At 45.0% G+C, this 22,452-nt stretch overlaps 1 protein-coding gene across 1 annotated transcript in view; it reads right to left on the minus strand.

Annotated features, from left to right (window-relative positions):
* Positions 1 to 21,509, minus strand: part of LOC129842126 (transducin-like enhancer protein 3-B) — a 173,158-nt gene extending 151,649 nt beyond the window's left edge. The window contains exons 1-4 of the mRNA XM_055910526.1: positions 21,066 to 21,509; positions 20,484 to 20,668; positions 16,802 to 16,908; positions 14,056 to 14,119 (exon numbers count right to left, since the gene is read on the minus strand). Of these exons, the coding sequence (XP_055766501.1) occupies positions 14,056 to 14,119; positions 16,802 to 16,908; positions 20,484 to 20,507 (195 nt within the window). The 5' untranslated portion in view covers positions 20,508 to 20,668; positions 21,066 to 21,509. The remainder of the gene's footprint in view (positions 1 to 14,055; positions 14,120 to 16,801; positions 16,909 to 20,483; positions 20,669 to 21,065) is intronic.
* Between the last annotated feature and the right edge of the window lie 943 nt (positions 21,510 to 22,452).

A 22,452-nucleotide genomic window follows, 5' to 3' on the forward strand; every position in this document is an offset into this window, starting at 1 on the left:
AATATGAAAATGCTACCATAGTCCCTACAGTCACTACACACGGTACCATATTCCCTACAGTAATACTTGTACCATTCCCCATTCCCTACAGTCACACTACACACGGTACCATATTCCCTACAGTCACACTACACACGGTACCATATTCCCTACAGTCACACTACACACGGTACCATATTCCCTACAGTCACACTACACACGGTACCATATTCCCTACAGTCACACTACACACGGTACCATATTCCCTACAGTCACACTACACACGGTACCATATTCCCTACAGTCACACTACACACGGTACCATATTCCCTACAGTCACACTACACACGGTACCATATTCCCTACAGTCACACTACACACACTACCATATTCCCTACAGTCACACTACACACGGTACCATATTCCCTACAGTCACACTACACACGGTACCATATTCCCTACAGTCACACTACACACGGTACCATAGTCCCTACAGTCACACTACACACGGTACCATAGTCCCTACAGTCACACTACACACGGTACCATATTCCCTACAGTCACACTACACACGGTACCATATTCCCTACAGTCACACTACACACGGTACCATATTCCCTACAGTCACACTACACACGGTACCATATTCCCTACAGTCACACTACACACGGTACCATATTCCCTACAGTCACACTACACACGGTACCATATTCCCTACAGTCACACTACACACGGTACCATATTCCCTACAGTCACACTACACATGGTACCATATTCCCTACACACGGTACCATATTCCCTACAGTCACACTACACACGGTACCATATTCCCTACAGTCACACTACACACGGTACCATATTCCCTACAGTCACACTACACACGGTACCATATTCCCTACAGTCACACTACACACGGTACCATATTCCCTACAGTCACACTACACACGGTACCATATTCCCTACAGTCACACTACACACGGTACCATATTCCCTACAGTCACACTACACACGGTACCATATTCCCTACAGTCACACTACACACGGTACCATATTCCCTACAGTCACACTACACACGGTACCATATTCCCTACAGTCACACTACACACGGTACCATATTCCCTACAGTCACACTACACACGGTACCATATTCCCTACAGTCACACTACACACGGTACCATATTCCCTACAGTCACACTACACACGGTACCATATTCCCTACAGTCACACTACACACGGTACCATATTCCCTACAGTCACACTACACACGGTACCATATTCCCTACAGTCACACTACACACGGTACCATATTCCCTACAGTCACACTACACACGGTACCATATTCCCTACAGTCACACTACACACGGTACCATATTCCCCACAGTCACACTACACACGGTACCATATTCCCCACAGTCACACTACACACGGTACCATATTCCCCACAGTCACACTACACACGGTACCATATTCCCTACAGTCACACTACACACGGTACCATATTCCCTACAGTCACACTACACACGGTACCATATTCCCTACAGTCACACTACACACGGTACCATATTCCCTACAGTCACACTACACACGGTACCATATTCCCTACAGTCACACTACACACGGTACCATATTCCCTACAGTCACACTACACACGGTACCATATTCCCTACAGTCACACTACACACGGTACCATATTCCCTACAGTCACACGTTACCATATTCCCTACAGTCACACGGTACCATATTCCCTACAGTCACAAGGTACCATATTCCCTACACTCACTACACACGGTACCATATTCCCTACAGTCACACGGTACCATATTCCCTACAGTCACACGGTACCATATTCCCTACACTCACTACACACGGTACCATATTCCCTACAGTCACACGGTACCATATTCCCTACAGTCCCACTACACACGGTACCATATTCCCTACAGTCCCACTACACACGGTACCATATTCCCTACAGTCCCACTACACACGGTACCATATTCCCTACAGTCACACTACACACGGTACCATATTCCCTACAGTCACACTACACACGGTACCATATTCCCTACAGTCACACTACACACGGTACCATATTCCCTACAGTCACACTACACACGGTACCATATTCCCTACAGTCACACTACACACGGTACCATATTCCCTACAGTCACACTACACACGGTACCATATTCCCTACAGTCACACTACACACGGTACCATATTCCCTACAGTCACACTACACACGGTACCATATTCCCTACAGTCACACTACACACGGTACCATATTCCCTACAGTCACACTACACACGATACCAAATTCCCTACAGTCACACTACACACGGTAACATAGTCCCTACAGTCACACTACACACGGTACCATATTCCCTACAGTCACACTACACACGGTACCATATTCCCTACAGTCACACTACACACGGTACCATATTCCCTACAGTCACACTACACACGGTACCATATTCCCTACAGTCACACTACACACGGTACCATATTCCCTACAGTCACACTACACACGGTACCATATTCCCTACAGTCACACTACACACGGTACCATATTCCCTACAGTCACACTACACACGGTACCATATTCCCTACAGTCACACTACACAAGGTACCATATTCCCTACACACGGTACCATAGTCCCTACAGTCACACTACACACGGTACCATATTCCCTACAGTCACACTACACACGGTACCATATTCCCTACAGTCACACTACACACGGTACCATATTCCCTACAGTCACACTACACACGGTACCATATTCCCTAGTCACACTACACACGGTACCATATTCCCTACAGTCACACGGTACCATATTCCCTACAGTCACACTACACACGGTACCATATTCCCTACAGTCACACTACACACGGTACCATATTCCCTACACTCACTACCATATTCCCTACAGTCACACGGTACCATATTCCCTAGTCACACTACACACGGTACCATATTCCCTACACACGGTACCATATTCCCTACACACGGTACCATATTCCCTAGTCACACTACACATGGTACCATATTCCCTACACTCACTACCATATTCCCTACAGTCACACGGTACCATATTCCCTAGTCACACTACACACGGTACCATATTCCCTACACACGGTACCATATTCCCTACACGGTACCATATTCCCTAGTCACACTACACACGGTACCATATTCCCTACAGTCACACTACACACGGTACCATATTCCCTACAGTCACACTACACACGGTACCATATTCCCTACAGTCACACTACACACGGTACCATATTCCCTACAGTCACACTACACACGGTACCATATTCCCTACAGTCACACTACACACGGTACCATATTCCCTACAGTCACACTACACACGGTACCATATTCCCTACAGTCACACTACACATGGTACCATATTCCCTACACACGGTACCATAGTCCCTACAGTCACACTACACACGGTACCATATTCCCTACAGTCACACTACACACGGTACCATATTCCCTACAGTCACACTACACACGGTACCATATTCCCTACAGTCACATTACACACGGTACCATATTCCCTAGTCACACTACACACGGTACCATATTCCCTACAGTCACACTACACACGGTACCATATTCCCTACAGTCACACTACACACGGTACCATATTCCCTACAGTCACACTACACACGGTACCATATTCCCTACACTCACTACCATATTCCCTACAGTCACACGGTACCATATTCCCTAGTCACACTACACACGGTACCATATTCCCTACACACGGTACCATATTCCCTACACACGGTACCATATTCCCTAGTCACACTACACATGGTACCATATTCCCTACACTCACTACCATATTCCCTACAGTCACACGGTACCATATTCCCTAGTCACACTACACACGGTACCATATTCCCTACACACGGTACCATATTCCCTACACGGTACCATATTCCCTAGTCACACTACACACGGTACCATATTCCCTAGTCACACTACACACGGTACCATATTCCCTACAGTCACACCATGTTTCATCATAGCGCTTGGCGGTTTTAACGACCTCACCTGGAGAAACGTTCAAAGTTCTTAATTTTCCTTATTGACTGACCTTGATGTCTTAAAGTAATGATGGACTGTCATTTTTCTTCGCTTATTTGAGATGTTCTTGCCATAATATGGACTTGGTATTTTACCAAATAGGACTATCTTATGTGTACCACCCCTACCTTGTCACAACACAACTGATTGGCTCAAATGCATTAAGGAAAGAAATTTCACAAATTAACTTAACAAGGCACACCTGTAAATTGAAATGCATTCCAGGTGACTATCTCTTGAAGCTGGTTGAGAGAATACCAAGAGTGTGCCAAAGCTGTCATCAAGGCAACGGGTGGCTACTTTGAAGAATCTCAAATATAAAATATATTTTGATTTGTTTAACACTTCTTTGGTTACTACATGATTCCATATGTGTTATTTCATAGCTTCGATGATCTTCACAATTATTCTACAAAGTAGAAAACAGTAAAAAAAAAAAATAAAGAAAAATCTTTGAATGAGTAGGTGTTCTAAAACTTTTGACCGACAGTGTAAAAAAGAAAGACAGAAATTCCCGAAATGAGTGCGTTGGGCCTTTACCCCTCCTGTATTAGCGGACTGATAACCAACAGCCTGAAACCAACAGTTATTTTATGTCATCTAAAAAAAAAAATTGTTTGTGGAAAACAGTTGATCTGTGTGTTAATTCACCACTCGTCACTCGTGGTGGGTCGTCTCGTGACTCAAAAGACACCTCCATTGGTGGGCCACAGAGCCAAACAGATCGGGAACCGCTGCTGAAGAATGTGTAGTTTTGACAATGTTCTGTTGTGTCGTGATGATGCAATCAGTTGGTTCTTCTATGGAAGTGTATTTCTGTTATCTCTAGGTAAGCAAGAGAGCAGGGATGGGGCCTAAACCAATAGCAGAGCAGGGATGAGGATGACAACAACAGAGCAGGGATAAGGATGACAAACAACAGAGCAGGGATGAGGATGACAAACAACAGAGCAGGGATGAGGATGACAAACAACAGAGCAGGGATGAGGATGACAACAACAGAGCAGGGATGAGGATGACAAACCACAGAGCAGGGATGAGGATGACAAACCACAGAGCAGGGATGAGGATGACAAACCACAGAGCAGGGATGAGGATGACAACAGAGCAGGGATGAGGATGACAACCACAGAGCAGGGATGAGGATGACAAACCACAGAGCAGGGATGAGGATGACAAACCACAGAGCAGGGATGAGGATGACAAACCACAGAGCAGGGATGAGGATGACAAACCACAGAGCAGGGATGAGGATGACAAACCACAGAGCAGGGATGAGGATGACAAACCACAGAGCAGGGATGAGGATGACAAACCACAGAGCAGGGATGAAAAACCAGAGCAGGGATGAAAAACCACAGAGCAGGGATGAGGATGATAAACCACCGAGCAGGGATGAGGATGACAACAACAGAGCAGGGATGAGGATGACAACAACAGAGCAGGGATGAGGATGACAACAACAGAGCAGGGATGAGGATGACAACAGAGCGGGGATGAGGATGACAAACCACAGAGCGGGGATGAGGATGACAAACCACAGAGCAGGGATGAGGATGACAACAACAGAGCAGGGATGAGGATGACAACAACAGAGCAGGGATGAGGATGACAAACAACAGAGCGGGGATGAGGATGACAAACAACAGAGCGGGGATGAGGATGACAAACAACAGAGCAGGGATGAGGATGACAACAACAGAGCAGGGATGAGGATGACAACAACAGAGCAGGGATGAGGATGACAAACAACAGAGCAGGGATGAGGATGACAAACAACAGAGCAGGGATGAGGATGACAACAACAGAGCAGGGATGAGGCTGACAACAGAGCAGGGATGAGGATGACAACAGAGCAGGGATGAGGCTGACAACAGAGCAGGGATGAGGCTGACAACAACAGAGCAGGGATGAGGATGACAACAACAGAGCAGGGATGAGGATGACAACAACAGAGCAGGGATGAGGATGACAACAACAGAGCAGGGATGAGGATGACAACAACAGAGCAGGGATGAGGATGACAACAACAGAGCAGGGATGAGGATGACAACAACAGAGCAGGGATGAGGATGACAACAACAGAGCGGGGATGAGGATGACAACAACAGAGCAGGGATGAGGATGACAACAACAGAGCAGGGATGAGTAGTGAGGGAGGGAGGAGGCTAGGTAAACAGTTCAATATAAATGTAGCGAGAGGGAGGCAGCAGTAGCTCCCACCATTAGCCTTGCACAGTGCTGTCTATCTCCAAATGAAATGGTACCCTATGGCCTAGAGAGTAGTACACTACTTTTGACAGGGGAAATGGTACCCTATTGCCTACAGAGTAGTGCACTACTTTTGACAGGGGAAATGGTACCCTATTGCCTACAGAGTAGTGCACTACTTTTGACAGGGGAAATGGTACCCTATTATCCGTACAGTAGTGCACTATATAGGGAATCGGTTGCCATTTGGGGCACAGGCGGTATGTCTGTCAAAGGAATCCGGTTACACCAGGGAGGGCCAGTGTCTCTCTGATCTGCTATCAGACATACCAGCTCTCTCCTTGTCTTGTCTTGGTTCAAAGGTCATTTTGGAAGAAGCTAATGGACTGAATAGTACATTGAGCTCCTGCAAGTAATTGAGCACACACACACACAGGAAAGCCATTTCTGGCCCCGAGTCTCTGACCGCCGCTGCCTGTGGTCTCGATGGATTACATGTCACTCACACACCTGCCTGAGGTATCACAGGAGAACAGAGCAACATAGTTCAACTGAGCAAATAGACATTTCTGTGTGTTCTCCTAGACGTGTGTGTTCTTCTAGACGCGTGTGTGTGTGTGTTCTTCTAGACGTGTGTGTGTGTGTGTGTGTGTTCTTCTAGACGTGTGTGTGTGTGTGTGTGTGTTCTTCTAGACGTGTGTGTGTGTGTGTGTGTGTTCTTCTAGACGTGTGTGTGTGTGTGTGTGTGTTCTTCTAGACGTGTGTGTGTGTGTGTGTGTGTTCTTCTAAAAGTGTGTGTGTGTGTGTGTTCTTCTAGACGTGTGTGTGTGTGTTCTTCTAGACGTGCGTGTGTGTGTGTGTTCTTCTAGACGTGCGTGTGTGTGTGTGTTCTTCTAGACGTGCGTGTGTGTGTGTGTTCTTCTAGACGTGCGTGTGTGTGTGTGTTCTTCTAGACGTGCGTGTGTGTGTGTGTTCTTCTAGACGTGCGTGTGTGTGTGTGTGTGTGTGTGTGTGTTCTTCTAGACGTGTGTGTGTGTGTGTTCTTCTAGAACCAGTGGTTCCCAAACGTTTTATAGTCCCGTACCCCTTCAAACATTCAACCTCCAGCTGTACCCCCTCTAGCCCCAGGGTCGCCTGTACCCCCCCCCTAGCCCCAGGGTCAGCGTGCACCCCCCCCCCTAGCCCCAGGGTCAGCGTGCACCCCCCCTCTAGCCCCAGGGTCAGCGTGCACCCCCCCTCTAGCCCCAGGGTCAGCGTGCACCCCCCCTCTAGCCCCAGGGTCAGCGTGCACCCCCCCTCTAGCCCCAGGGTCAGCGTGCACCCCCCCTCTAGCCCCAGGGTCAGCGTGCACCCCCCCTCTAGCCCCAGGGTCAGCGTGCACCCCCCCTCTAGCACCAGGGTCAGCGTGCACCCCCCCTCTAGCACCAGGGTCTAATCAGAAGTTGGGGGAAATGAACTATATTCTGGTAATCCGACCAACTGAACATATGCGGTGGTACTTAAGGTATATTATGTCAGTTCGGTTGCCCTCTGACACATTCTCATCAATGATTGAATGACATAAACTCTACTGTGGAAAGTCTAAATGTCAGAGGTATCGGATTCACATGGAATTGTTGTTTAATTCAAATGTTTGAATATGAAATTATTTGTGAAGAGATGAAATGTAATTTTTGCTTCCAAATGAGAGATGTGTTTTCATGAGTTTGGCTTCTGCTCAACCAGTGGCCCGTCCCTGTGAAGAGACATGAGTTATAAACTTTTCAGACACACCCCTCTCCCTCCACTATAAAAGCCATTGACAAAAATATAACTTCCTGTTCCGGGTACACTAGGATGACGATCCGATATCAGAATGGTTCAGATACTAACTACAGAACTAAGCCAACATCAGCATGGACTTTGGTTGCAAATGGTATGAACTTTGAACTCGTATTCACTACAGAAGTGATACCTCCTAGCCGTTGAGTTAGCAACAGCTGCTACAAACGCAGGTTAGGAAGGACAGTCCGAGTATCCCGTCTACTACACACGACGCTACTCCAACGAATCCAGTGACCACCAGAGACATTCTTCAGAGGACTCGGGTTGGCGATACGGTCTTCCATCTACCACCAACCTACTGAAGCGCAGCTCAGAGTAAATATTTATTGCATTTTCCTTTTTCAAATGGGCGGTAATTTAGAATGCATAAGATACTGTATTTACGATGGTACAGCTTCGCCTATGTTCCAGTCTCCCGCTCTTTCACTAAAATCCCGCCCCTTTTCTTTGTGTAACAAGCTGTCATATCTATTCCGCACGCTAGGGACGTTTTTCTGTATGATGTAATTTGTGATCAAGTTATGATTTCATTGTGTATGTGTGATTCTGTGTGATTAGTTAGGTATTTAGTTAAATAACTAATTAAACCCAATTTTGTATTGCTGATTCAACTTGTTAGCCAGGATTCTTGCAGATAACAAGGATTTACCACTTTCAGATGAGACTGAATAAAATGACGATTAATGTGACTGTTATGGACGTAAAATCTTACTAAATCTTTAAGAGTTTATTCGGAAGATAACAGCTCTATAAATATTCTTTCGTGGTGTCCCTCTCTAGTTAATTAATATTTACATGATTAGTTCAATCAGGTAATATTAATTACGGATAAATTATTTTATAGAATAGCATGTCATAGCAATTAATCTGGCATAGTCAAAGACACGACACTGTCTACCTGAGAATAACCTGTACTAACCCACCTATCAGATTAACCTGTACTAACCCACCTATCAGATTAACCTGTAATAACCCACCAATCAGATTAACCTGTACTAACCCACCTATCAGATTAACCTGTACTAACCCACCTATCAGATTAACCTGTACTAACCCACCTATCAGATTAACCTGTACTAACCCACCTATCAGATTAACCTGTACTAACCCACCTATCAGATTAACCTGTACTAACCCACCTATCAGATTAACCTGTACTAACCCACCTATCAGATTAACCTGTACTAACCCACCTATCAGATTAACCTGTACTAACCCACCTATCAGATTAACCTGTACTAACCCACCTATCAGATTAACCTGTACTAACCCACCTATCAGATTAACCTGTACTAACCCACCTATCAGATTAACCTGTACTAACCCACCTATCAGATTAACCTGTACTAACCCACCTATCAGATTAACCTGTACTAACCCACCTATCAGATTAACCTGTAATAACCCACCTATCAGATTAACCTGTAATAACCCACCTATCAGATTAACCTGTATTATAAACAGGGTGGTTCAAGTCCTGAATCCTGAAAGTTGATTGGCTGACAGCTGTGGTACATCAGACCGTATACCACAGGTATGACAAAACATGTATTTTTACTGCTCGAATTACATTGGTAACCAGTTTATAACAGCAATAAGGCACCTCAAGGGTTTGAGTGGATATTGGCCATATACCACACCCCCCTCGGGCCTTATTGCATAAATAAGCCACCTACAGTTGAAGTCGGAAGTTGACGTACACCTTAGCCAAATACATTTAAACTCAGTTTTTCACAATTCCTGACATTTAATCCTAGTAAAAATTCCCTGTTTTAGGTCAGTTAGGATCCCCACTTTATTTTAAGAATGTGAAATGTCAGAATAATAGTAGAGAGAATGATTTATTTCAGCTTTTAATTCTTTCATCACATTCCCAGTGGGTCAGAAGTTTACATACACTCAATTAGTATTTGGTAGCATTGCCTTTAAATGGTTTAACTTGGGTCAAACGTTTCAGGTAGCCTTCCACAAGCTTCCCACAATAAGTTGGGTGAATTTTGGCCCATTCCTCCTGACAGAGATGGTGTAACTGAGTCGGGTTTGTAGGCCTCCTTGCTCGCACACGTTTTTTCAGTTCTGCCCACAAATGTTCTATAGGATTGAGGTCAGGGCTTTGTGATGGCCACTCCAATACCTTGACTTTGTTGTCCTTAAGCCATTTTGCCACAACTTTGGAACTATGCTTGGGGTCATTGTCCATTTGGAAGACACATTTGCAACCAAGCTTTAATTTCCTGAATGATGTATTGAGATGTTGCTTCAATATATCCACAATTTTCCTTCCTCATGATGCCATCTATATTGTGAAGTGCACCAGTCCCTCCTGCAGCAAAGCACCCCCACAACATGATGCTGCCACCCCCGTGCTTCACGGTTGGGATGGTGTTCTTCGGCTTGCAAGCCTCCCCCTTTTTCCTCCAAACATAACGATGGTCATTATGGCCGAACAGTTCTATTTTTGTTTCATCAGAACAGAGGACATTTCTCCAAAAAGTATGATCTTTGTCCCCATGTGCAGTTGCAAACCGTAGTCTGGCTGTTTATGATGGTGTTGGAGCAGTGGCTTCTGCCTTGCTGAGCGGCCTTTCAGATTATGTCGATATAGGACTCGTTTTACTGTGGATATAGATACTTTTGTACCCGTTTCTTCCAGCATCTTCACAAGGTCCTTTGCTGTTGTTCTGGGATTGATTTGCACTTTTCACACCACAGTACGTTCTTCTCTAGGAGACAGAACGCATCTCCTTCCTGAGCGGTATGACGGCTGCATGGTCCCATGGTGTTTATACTTGCGTACTATTGTTTGTACAGATGAACGTGGTACCTTCAGGTGTTTGGAAATTGCTCTCAAGAATGAACCAGACTTGTGGAGGTCTACAATTGTTTTTCTGAGGTCCTGGCTGATTTCTTTTGATTTTCTCATGATGTCAAGCAAAGAGGCACTGAGTTTGAAGGTAGGCCTTGAAATACATCCACAGGTACACCTCCAATTGACTCAAATTATGTCAATTAGCCTATCAGAAGCTTCTAAAGCCATGACATTTTCTGGAATTTTCCAAGCTGTTTAAAAGCACAGTCAACTTAGTGCATGTAAACTTCTGACCCAGTGGAATTATGATACAGTGAATTATACTTGAAATAATCTGTCTGTAAACAATTTTTGGGAAAATTACTTGTGTCATGCACAAAGTAGATGTCCTAACCGACTTGCCAAAACTATAGTTTGTTAACAAGAAATTTGTGGAGTGGTTGAAAAACAAGTTTTTTAACCACTCCAACTTAAGTGTATGTAAACTTCCGACTTCAACTGTATAACTGTAACACACACCTATCAACCACATGTACAACACACCTATCAACCACATGTACAACACACACACACACACCTATCAACCACATGTACAACACACACACACACACACACACCTATCAACCACATGTACAACACACACACACACCTATCAACCACATGTACAACACACACACACACACCTATCAACCACATGTACAACACACACACACACACACACACACCTATCAACCACATGTACAACACACACACACACCTATCAACCACATGTACAACACACACACAACCCCACACACACCCATCAACCACATGTACAACACACAAACACACACACACACACACACCTATCAACCACATGTACAACACACACACATACACACACACCTATCAACCACATGTACAACACACACACAACCCCACACACACATGTACAACCACATGTACAACACACACACCTATCAACCACATGTACAACACACACACCTATCAACCACATGTACAACACACACACACACCTATCAACCACATGTACAACACACACACACACCTATCAACCACATGTACAACACACACACACACCTATCAACCACATGTACAACACACACACAACCCCACACACACATGTACAACACACACACACAACTATCAACCACATGTACAACACACACACACACACCTATCAACCACATGTACAACACACACACACCTATCAACCACATGTACAACACACACACACACACACCTATCAACCACATGTACAACACACACACACACACCTATCAACCACATGTACAACACACACACAACCCCACCTATGAAGCACAGAAAGATAAATGAAACCCAGAGGTGAACATCATCTCTCGACAAGCCTGTTCATTCAGACCCATAATTATCTCCTATTGTACCCATACTCTCCCCACGACATAGTGTACCCATACTCTCCCCACGACATAGTGTACCCATACTCTCCCCACGACATAGTGTACCCATACTCTCCCCACGACATAGTGTACCCATACTCTCCCCACGACATAGTGTACCCATACGCTCCCCACGACATAGTGTACCCATACGCTCCCCACGACATAGTGTACCCATACGCTCCCCACGACATAGTGTACCCATACGCTCCCCACGACATAGTGTACCCATACGCTCCCCACGACATAGTGTACCCATACGCTCCCCACGACATAGTGTACCCATACGCTCCCCACGACATAGTGTACCCATACGCTCCCCACGACATAGTGTACCCATACTCTCCCCACGACATAGTGTACCCATACTCTCCCCACGACATAGTGTACCCATACTCTCCCCACGACATAGTGTACCCATACTCTCCCCACGACATAGTGTACCCATACTCTCCCCACGACATAGTGTACCCATACTCTCCCCACGACATAGTGTACCCATACGCTCCCCACGACATAGTGTACCCACACTCTCCCCACGACATAGTGTCCCCACACGCTCCCCACGACATAGTGTACCCATACGCTCCCCACGACATAGTGTACCCATACGCTCCCCACGACATAGTGTACCCATACGCTCCCCACGACATAGTGTACCCACACTCTCCCCACGACATAGTGTCCCCACACGCTCCCCACGACATAGTGTCCCCACACGCTCCCCACGACATAGTGTACCCATACGCTCCCCACGACATAGTGTACCCACACGCTCCCCACGACATAGTGTCCCCACACGCTCACCACGACATAGTGTCCCCACACGCTCCCCACGACATAGTGTACCCATACGCTCCCCACGACATAGTGTACCCATACGCTCCCCACGACATAGTGTACCCATACGCTCCCCACGACATAGTGTACCCATACGCTCCCCACGACATAGTGTACCCATACGCTCCCCACGACATAGTGTACCCATACGCTCACCACGACATTGTACCCATACGCTCACCACGACATTGTACCCATACGCTCCCCACGACATAGTGTACCCATACGCTCCCCACGACATAGTGTACCCATACGCTCACCACGACATTGTACCCATACGCTCACCACGACATAGTACCCATACTCTCACCACGACATAGTACCCATACTCTCACCACGACATAGTACCCATACTCTCACCACGACATAGTACCCATACTCTCACCATGACATTGTACCCATACTCTTACCATGACATTGTACCCATACTCTTACCATGACATTGTACCCATACTCTTACCATGACATTGTACCCATACTCTTACCATGACATAGTACCCATACTCTTACCATGACATAGTACCCATACTCTTACCATGACATAGTACCCATACTCTTACCATGACATAGTACCCATACTCTTACCATGACATAGTACCCATACTCTTACCATGACATAGTACCCATACTCTTACCATGACATAGTACCCATACTCTTACCATGACATAGTACCCATACTCTTACCATGACATAGTACCCATACTCTTACCATGACATAGTACCCATACTCTTACCATGACATAGTACCCATACGCTCACCACGACATAGTACCCATACTCTTACCATGACATAGTACCCATACTCTCACCATGACATAGTACCCATACTCTTACCATGACATAGTACCCATACGCTTACCATGACATAGTGGCGCTGCATCTCTGTCTTCTCATTGGACAGCTTGTCGTACTCCACCTTAAGACTTTAAACAGGGAGACAAGGTGTCAATTTACGTCTCTCTGGATCCCTCCCCAATGGCACCCTATTCCAATGGGCTCTGGTCCAAAGTAGTGCACTATATAGGGAAGAGGGCTCTGGTCTAAAGTAGTGCACTATATAGGGAATAGGGCTCTGGTCTAAAGTAGTGCACTATATAGGGAATAGGACTCTGGTCTAAAGTAGTGCACTATATAGGTAATAGGGCTCTGGTCTAAAGTAGTGCACTATATAGGGAATAGGGCCCTGGTCTAAAGTAGTGCACTATATAGGGAATAGGGCCCTGGTCTAAAGTAGTGCACTATATAGGGAATAGGGTTCCATAGGGCTCTGGTCAACAGTAGTGCACTATATAGGGAATAGGGTTCCATAGGGCCCTGGTCTAAAGTAGTGCACTATATAGGGAATAGGGCTCTGGTCTAAAGTAGTGCACTATATAGGGAATAGGGTTCCATAGGGCTCTGGTCAACAGTAGTGCACTATATAGGGAATAGGGTTCTGGTCTAAAGTAGTGCACTATATAGGGAATAGGGTTCCATAGGGCCCTGGTCTAAAGTAGTGCACTATATAGGGAATAGGGCTCTGGTCTAAAGTAGTGCACTATATAGGGAATAGGGTTCCATTAAGGACGATCTGCTGTGCCGGCCTCTTCAATAAATCACTGTCAGTCAGTCTAGTTTGTTGCATTTGTCAACTTCAGCACGTTTGTTTTCCCTCTGAAACAGCGACGCCATTGAGCGGTCAAACACCAGGCTAATTAACTCTCTTAAAATGTAGATGAGTTTGCAAATAACGAGGTAGAGCCAGGTATATGAAGCCCTCTGTTCAAATCAGATCACATTCAGTGTCTGTAAGGGACATTTTTACCACAGTGAAGATTTTGGCTAGCAATTTAAACCATGTCCAGACATCTCCATTTTGATATAGACTAGCATCTAAAATGAAATCAACAAACGTAGCGAATTCAGTTGGGATGACAGCAGAACTCTAAGCTGACGATTTTTTCAGGGAGCACGTGTGATATTGGGCCTGCATGGAACTGAATAGTTACCTGTGATATTGGGCCTGCATAGAACTAACTAGTTACCTGTGATATTGGGCCTGCATGGAACTAACTAGTTACCTGTGATATTGGGCCTGCATGGAACTAACTAGTTACCTGTGATATTGGGCCTGCATGGAACTAACTAGTTACCTGTGATATTGGGCCTGCATGGAACTAACTAGTTATCTGTGATATTGGGCCTGCATGGAACTGACTAGTTACCTGTGATATTGGGCCTGCCTGGAACTGACTAGTTACCTGTGATATTGGGCCTGCATAGAACTGACTAGTTACCTGTGATATTGGGCCTGCATAGAACTGACTAGTTACCTGTGATATTGGGCCTGCATAGAACTAACTAGTTACCTGTGATATTGGGCCTGCCTGGAACTGACTAGTTACCTGTGATATTGGGCCTGCATAGAACTAACTAGTTACCTGTGATATTGGGCCTGCATAGAACTAACTAGTTACCTGTGATATTGGGCCTGCAGGAACTAACTAGTTACCTGTGATATTGGGCCTGCATGGAACTAACTAGTTACCTGTGATATTGGGCCTGCGTGGAACTGACTAGTTACCTGTGATATTGGGCCTGCATAGAACTAACTAGTTACCTGTGATATTGGGCCTGCATGGAACTGACTAGTTACCTGTGATATTGGGCCTGCATAGAACTGGCTAATTACCTGTGATATTGGGCCTGCATGGAACTGGCTAGTTACCTGTGATATTGGGCCTGCGTGTAACTGACTAGTCACCTGTGATATTGGGCCTGCATAGAACTGGCTAATTACCTGTGATATTGGGCCTGCATGGAACTGGCTAGTTACCTGTGATATTGGGCCTGCGTGTAACTGACTAGTCACCTGTGATATTGGGCCTGCATAGAACTGACTAGTTACCTGTGATATTGGGCCTGCATGGAACTAACTAGTTACCTGTGATATTGGGCCTGCATGGAACTAACTAGTTACCTGTGATATTGGGCCTGCATAGAACTAACTAGTTACCTGTGATATTGGGCCTGCGTGTAACTGACTAGTCACCTGTGATATTGGGCCTGCATAGAACTGACTAGTTACCTGTGATATTGGGCCTGCATAGAACTAACTAGTTACCTGTGATATTGGGCCTGCGTGGAACTGACTAGTTACCTGTGATATTGGGCCTGCATAGAACTAACTAGTTACCTGTGATATTGGGCCTGCATAGAACTGACTAGTTACCTGTGATATTGGGCCTGCATAGAACTGACTAGTTACCTGTGATATTGGGCCTGCAGGAACTAACTAGTTACCTGTGATATTGGGCCTGCATGGAACTAACTAGTTACCTGTGATATTGGGCCTGCATAGAACTAACTAGTTACCTGTGATATTGGGCCTGCATAGAACTGACTAGTTACCTGTGATATTGGGCCTGCATAGAACTGACTAGTTACCTGTGATATTGGGCCTGCATAGAACTAACTAGTTACCTGTGATATTGGGCCTGCATAGAACTAACTAGTTACCTGTGATATTGGGCCTGCATAGAACTGACTAGTTACCTGTGATATTGGGCCTGCAGGAACTAACTAGTTACCTGTGATATTGGGCCTGCATGGAACTAACTAGTTACCTGTGATATTGGGCCTGCAGGAACTGAAACTCGTCTTTGATCCTGTCGCAGGACTCCGCTACGGTGAACTTGAACCCAGCCTGACTCGGCTGACCGTGTCCAGGTGCCTGAAACAACAAGGCGAAAACATCACATCGTCAGACGAGATCATTAGAAAGGAGAGATATGAAACATCACATCGTCAGACGAGATCATTAGAAAGGAGAGATATGAAACATCACATCGTCAGACGAGATCATTAGAAAGGAGAGATATGAAACATCACATCGTCAGACGAGATCATTAGAAAGGAGAGATATGAAACATCACATCGTCAGACGAGATCATTAGAAAGGAGAGATATGAAACATCACATCGTCAGACGAGATCATTAGAAAGGAGAGATATGAAACATCACATCGTCAGACGAGATCATTAGAAAGGAGAGATATGAAACATCACATCGTCAGACGAGATCATTAGAAAGGAGAGATATGAAACATCACATCGTCAGACGAGATCATTAGAAAGGAGAGATATGAAACATCACATCGTCAGACGAGATCATTAGAAAGGAGAGATATGAAACATCACATCGTCAGACGAGATCATTAGAAAGGAGAGATATGAAACATCACATCGTCAGACGAGATCATTAGAAAGGAGAGATATGAAACATCACATCGTCAGACGAGATCATTAGAAAGGAGAGATATGAAACATCACATCGTCAGACGAGATCATTAGAAAGGAGAGATATGAAACATCACATCGTCAGACGAGATCATTAGAAAGGAGAGATATGAAACATCACATCGTCAGACGAGATCATTAGAAAGGAGAGATATGAAACATCACATCGTCAGACGAGATCATTAGAAAGGAGAGATATGAAACAATCACATCGTCAGACGAGATCATTAGAAAGGAGAGATATGAAACAATCACATCGTCAGACGAGATCATTAGAAAGGAGAGATATGAAACAATCACATCGTCAGACGAGATCATTAGAAAGGAGAGATATGAAACAATCACATCGTCAGACGAGATCATTAGAAAGGAGAGATATGAAACATCACATCGTCAGACGAGATCATTAGAAAGGAGAGATATGAAACATCACATCGTCAGACGAGATCATTAGAAAGGAGAGATATGAAACATCACATCGTCAGACGAGATCATTAGAAAGGAGAGATATGAAACATCACATCGTCAGACGAGATCATTAGAAAGGAGAGATATGAAACATCACATCGTCAGACGAGATCATTAGAAAGGAGAGATATGAAACATCACATCGTCAGATGAGACCATTAGAAAGGAGAGATATGAAACATCACATCGTCAGAGCCCTGCAAAATGACCTCCAGTAGGCCACAAATGTGCATGTGTCAGCATATGGTCTCACAAGGGGTCTGAGGATCTCATCTCGGTACCTAATGGCAGTCAGGCTACCTCTGGTGAGCACATGAAGGGCTGTGCGGCCCCACAAAGAAATGCCACCCCACACCATGGCTGACCCACCGCCAAACCGGTCATGCTGGAGGATGTTGCAGGCAGCAGAACGTTCTCCACGGCGTCTCCAGACTCTGTCACGTCTGTCACATGTGCTCAGTGTGAACCTGCTTTCATCTGTGAAGAGCACAGGGCGCCAGTGGCGAATTTGCCAATCTTGGTGTTCTCTGGCAAATGCCAAACGTCCTGCACGGTGTTGGGCTGTAAGCACAACCCCCACCTGTGGACGTCGGGCCCTCATACCACCCTCATGGAGTCTGTTTCTGACCGTTTGAGCAGACACATGCACATTTGTGGCCTGCTGGAGGTCATTTTGCAGGGCTCTGGCAGTGCTCCTCCTTGCACAAATGCGGAGGTAGCGGTCCTGCTGCTGGGTTGTTGCCCTCCTACGGCCTCCTCCACGTCTCCTGATGTACTGGCCTGTCTCCTGGTAGCGCCTCCATGCTCTGGACACTACGCTGACAGACACAGCAAACCTTTTTGCCACAGCTCGCATTGATGTGCCATCCTGGATGAACTGCACTACCTGAGCCACTTGTGTGGGTTGTAGACTCCGTCTCATGCTACCACTAGAGTGAGAGCACCGCCAGCATTCAAAAGTGACCAAAACATCAGCCAGGAAGCATAGGAACTGAGAAGTGGTCTGTGGTCACCACCTGCAGAATCACTCCTTTATTGGGGGTGTCTTGCTAATTGCCTATAATTTCCACCTTTTGTCTATTCCATTTGCACAACAGCATGTGAAATTTATTGTCAATCAGTGTTGCTTCCTAAGTGGACAGTATGATTTCACAGAAGTGTGATTGACTTGGAGTTACATTGTGTTGTTTAAGTGTTCCCTTTATTTTTTTGAGCAGTATATATATATATATATATATATATATATATATATATATATATATATACACATACATACATACACACACACACACACACACCTCAGCTCATCATTAGGACAGGACATGTGTATATATATATATACTGATCCTAGATCTGGGACAGTGCTCAGTGTCTCAGATCTAGTATCACCCCCCCCCCCCAGTCCATGTAATAGAATTCATAATGAAAGGCAAAACTGATCCTAGATCTGGGACAGTGCTCATAGTGTCTCAGATCTAGTATCAGCCCCCCCCATGTAATAGAATTCATAATGAAAGGCAGAACTGATCCTAGATCTGGGACAATGCTCATAGTGTCTCAGATCTAGTATCAGCCCCCCCCCCCCCCCAGTCCATGTAATAGAATTCATAATGAAAGGCAGAACTGATCCTAGATCTGCGACAGTGCTCAGTGTCTCAGATCTAGTATCACCCCCCCCCCCCCCAGTCCATGTAATAGAATTCATAATGAAAGGCAGAACTGATCCTAGATCTGGGACAGTGCTCAGTGTCTCAGATCTAGTATCACCCCCCCCTCCCCCAGTCCATGTAATAGAATTCATAATGAAAGGCAAAACTGATCCTAGATCTGGGACATTGCTCATAGTGTCTCAGATCTAGTATCAGCCCCCCCCCCCCCCCCCCCATGTAATAGAATTGTTAATGAAAGGCAAAACTGATCCTAGACCTGGACTTCTACTCTGAAACACTATGTGAGCACAGGATTTCATTCATAGATCTATTATTGTGTTCCAGATTATAATGAGTGTTTGTGTACGGGTCCATCTGCAGTAGCTATGCCAACAGTAGCGTTCTGACAAAAGGAGGGAGTGAGATTTTTTTTTTTACAACCAGCTCCAGACGTGCAGCCCTTGTAAAATGCTGAGCATAAACACCATCACATTCACAGCGCTTTACTTCGCACGGATGGATGGGTTGACAGTGCCACAGAAGAGGTTTGGTCTAAAAACACTTTTTTTCCTTTGAAATTCAAAGCAGATGTCACTTTTTTATGTGGGTATATAGCATGTAAACAATCATCTCTCCAACATCAAATCATTAGACACACACAAATGTGACTTCTGCTATGAGTATGATGGCTAATATTGTTGTTAATGTAGCTAGCTACAGTATTATATTTCAGTCAATTCAGTTCAAGGCAACATTATGGTGAAAAATCTTTTGAAAGCCAGATAGCTAGAACAGGACTCAATTGTTGCAGGACTCTCCGTGCAAACAAAAAAAAATGCAATTCTGTGTTCAGTGAAGGATAAAACATTACAAAAAAAGAGGCAACAACATACCGGATGTCGGCCCTGCGGATACATCTTGAAATGTATCCTTTGTTTATTTGTGGGTGAAGCGAGAGCTTCGGGTACTCTGGTGATGAGACGGTCAGTGTCTGGCTGGTCTCTGCTCCTCTCACAACAACAGTCTGTGGCGGGGTTAGAGAACTGCTCAAAATCCTTCGTTGAAGACGCGATTTAATCTGTTGGTTGAAAACAGGAGAAGGAAGATTTTGTTAGCCCAAATTGGCTGATAAAAATCGTTTGGCAAAAACTGTCATAGGCTAAAGAAAATGTATTACAAAAGGTGGACAACAAAATATACATGATCATCCTTAACTAGCTAACAGTAGCTAACATGAGACAGTTCCACATTTTCACACCAGCAGCAGTGTGTCCAATCTAACCACGGTGTGGCTGTAAATTCCACTTTCCCAACTTGATATAGCAGCGACGGCTAGCTTAAACGGTAAGTAACCTGTTTAGCTAGCCAACGCTAGCTAGTTTGCCCAGCGCTAGCCTAGCCACACATGTTAACGTGAAGCTAGCTAAGTTACCTAACTACGTACTCTGTCTTGACTTTATTTGTCATTCTCCTACCTTTGTGTTTAGTACTCAGATGATTTGATGTCAAAAGTACGGATATTTAGCTACACAAATCCGCTTTTAAATCCGTCCAAGGGTGGCGAGAAGGTTCTTGATCAACGCAGACCACACCAGTCATCTTCTCTCGGCGCACCCCGCTTCTCGAGAAGGGACTAGCTAGCCAACGAATTTGGTCTGGTTCAAGACGAAACGGTTTCTCTAGCTTACTTACTGTACTTGAGCCGTTTTGTTTTGATAAAAGATGGCTGCAAGGTAATGTTCTCAAGTACGTCTTCCCCGAATTTGAAGAGTTTTGAAAATGTTTAAAAGCGTAGCTAACATGGTAACAGTTACACCTTCGACAATGTCACATATCGCAGTTTATCCACGGCAAGCTTTTCCCCCGGTCGGTGCCACACACAGGCAGTCTACAGCACTAGGGCTGAAACGGCCGTGAAAGCGCGCCTCTGTCTGTCCAATCAGATTTGCTCTGAAGGAGTGTACGGTTGCTCAGGGACCTATCAGAGAACGATGTCCCCACGTGGGGGCCTCGGTTCCACTTGAGCGTTCGTTTTGTGACGCGATCTTTTATCTCGTCAGAGGAGTCGGTTCAAATCAAAGTGACGTAGGATAAGGACAACCTCGGAGGGATTTACAAGCAGATAGCCGTAACACTGCTTAATAGTTCATTAATGGTTACGCGGACTATCTGCACCAACGCTATATTGCACAGACTATGCATGAGGGCTATATATATCACGAAGCTATGTACACACACACATTCACATACACTACTACACAAACAAACATACAAAGACATAACACAGACACAGCATACCAAAAACACAAACACACACATCCACACACATATGCGTACTGACACAACACAAGCACACACACACTTTTACACTCATCATATGCTGCTGCTACTCTGTAATTAATTTTACTCTTATTACTATCTATCCCGATGCCTAGTCACTTTACCCTCCCTTCATGTACATATCTACCTCAAATACCTTATTATTATCTATCCTGATGCCTAGTCACTTCACCCTGCCTTCATGTACATATCTACCTAAAATACCTTATTATTATCTATCCTGATGCCTAGTCACTTCACCCTGCCTTCATGTACATATCTACCTCAAATACCTTATTAGTATCTATCCTGATGCCTAGTCACTTTATCCTGCCTTCATGTACATATCTACCTCAAATACCTTATTATTATCTATCCTGATGCCTAGTCACTTTACCCTGCCTTCATGTACATATCTACCTCAGATACCTTATTATTATCTATCCTGATGCCTAGTCACTTTACCCTGCCTTCATGTACATATCTACCTTATTAGTATCTATCCTGATGTCTAGTCACTTTACCCTGCCTTCATGTACATAT

The sequence above is a fragment of the Salvelinus fontinalis genome, unplaced genomic scaffold (genome assembly GCF_029448725.1).
Source record: "Salvelinus fontinalis isolate EN_2023a unplaced genomic scaffold, ASM2944872v1 scaffold_0015, whole genome shotgun sequence".
In the NCBI taxonomy this organism is placed as follows: Eukaryota; Metazoa; Chordata; class Actinopteri; order Salmoniformes; family Salmonidae; genus Salvelinus; species Salvelinus fontinalis.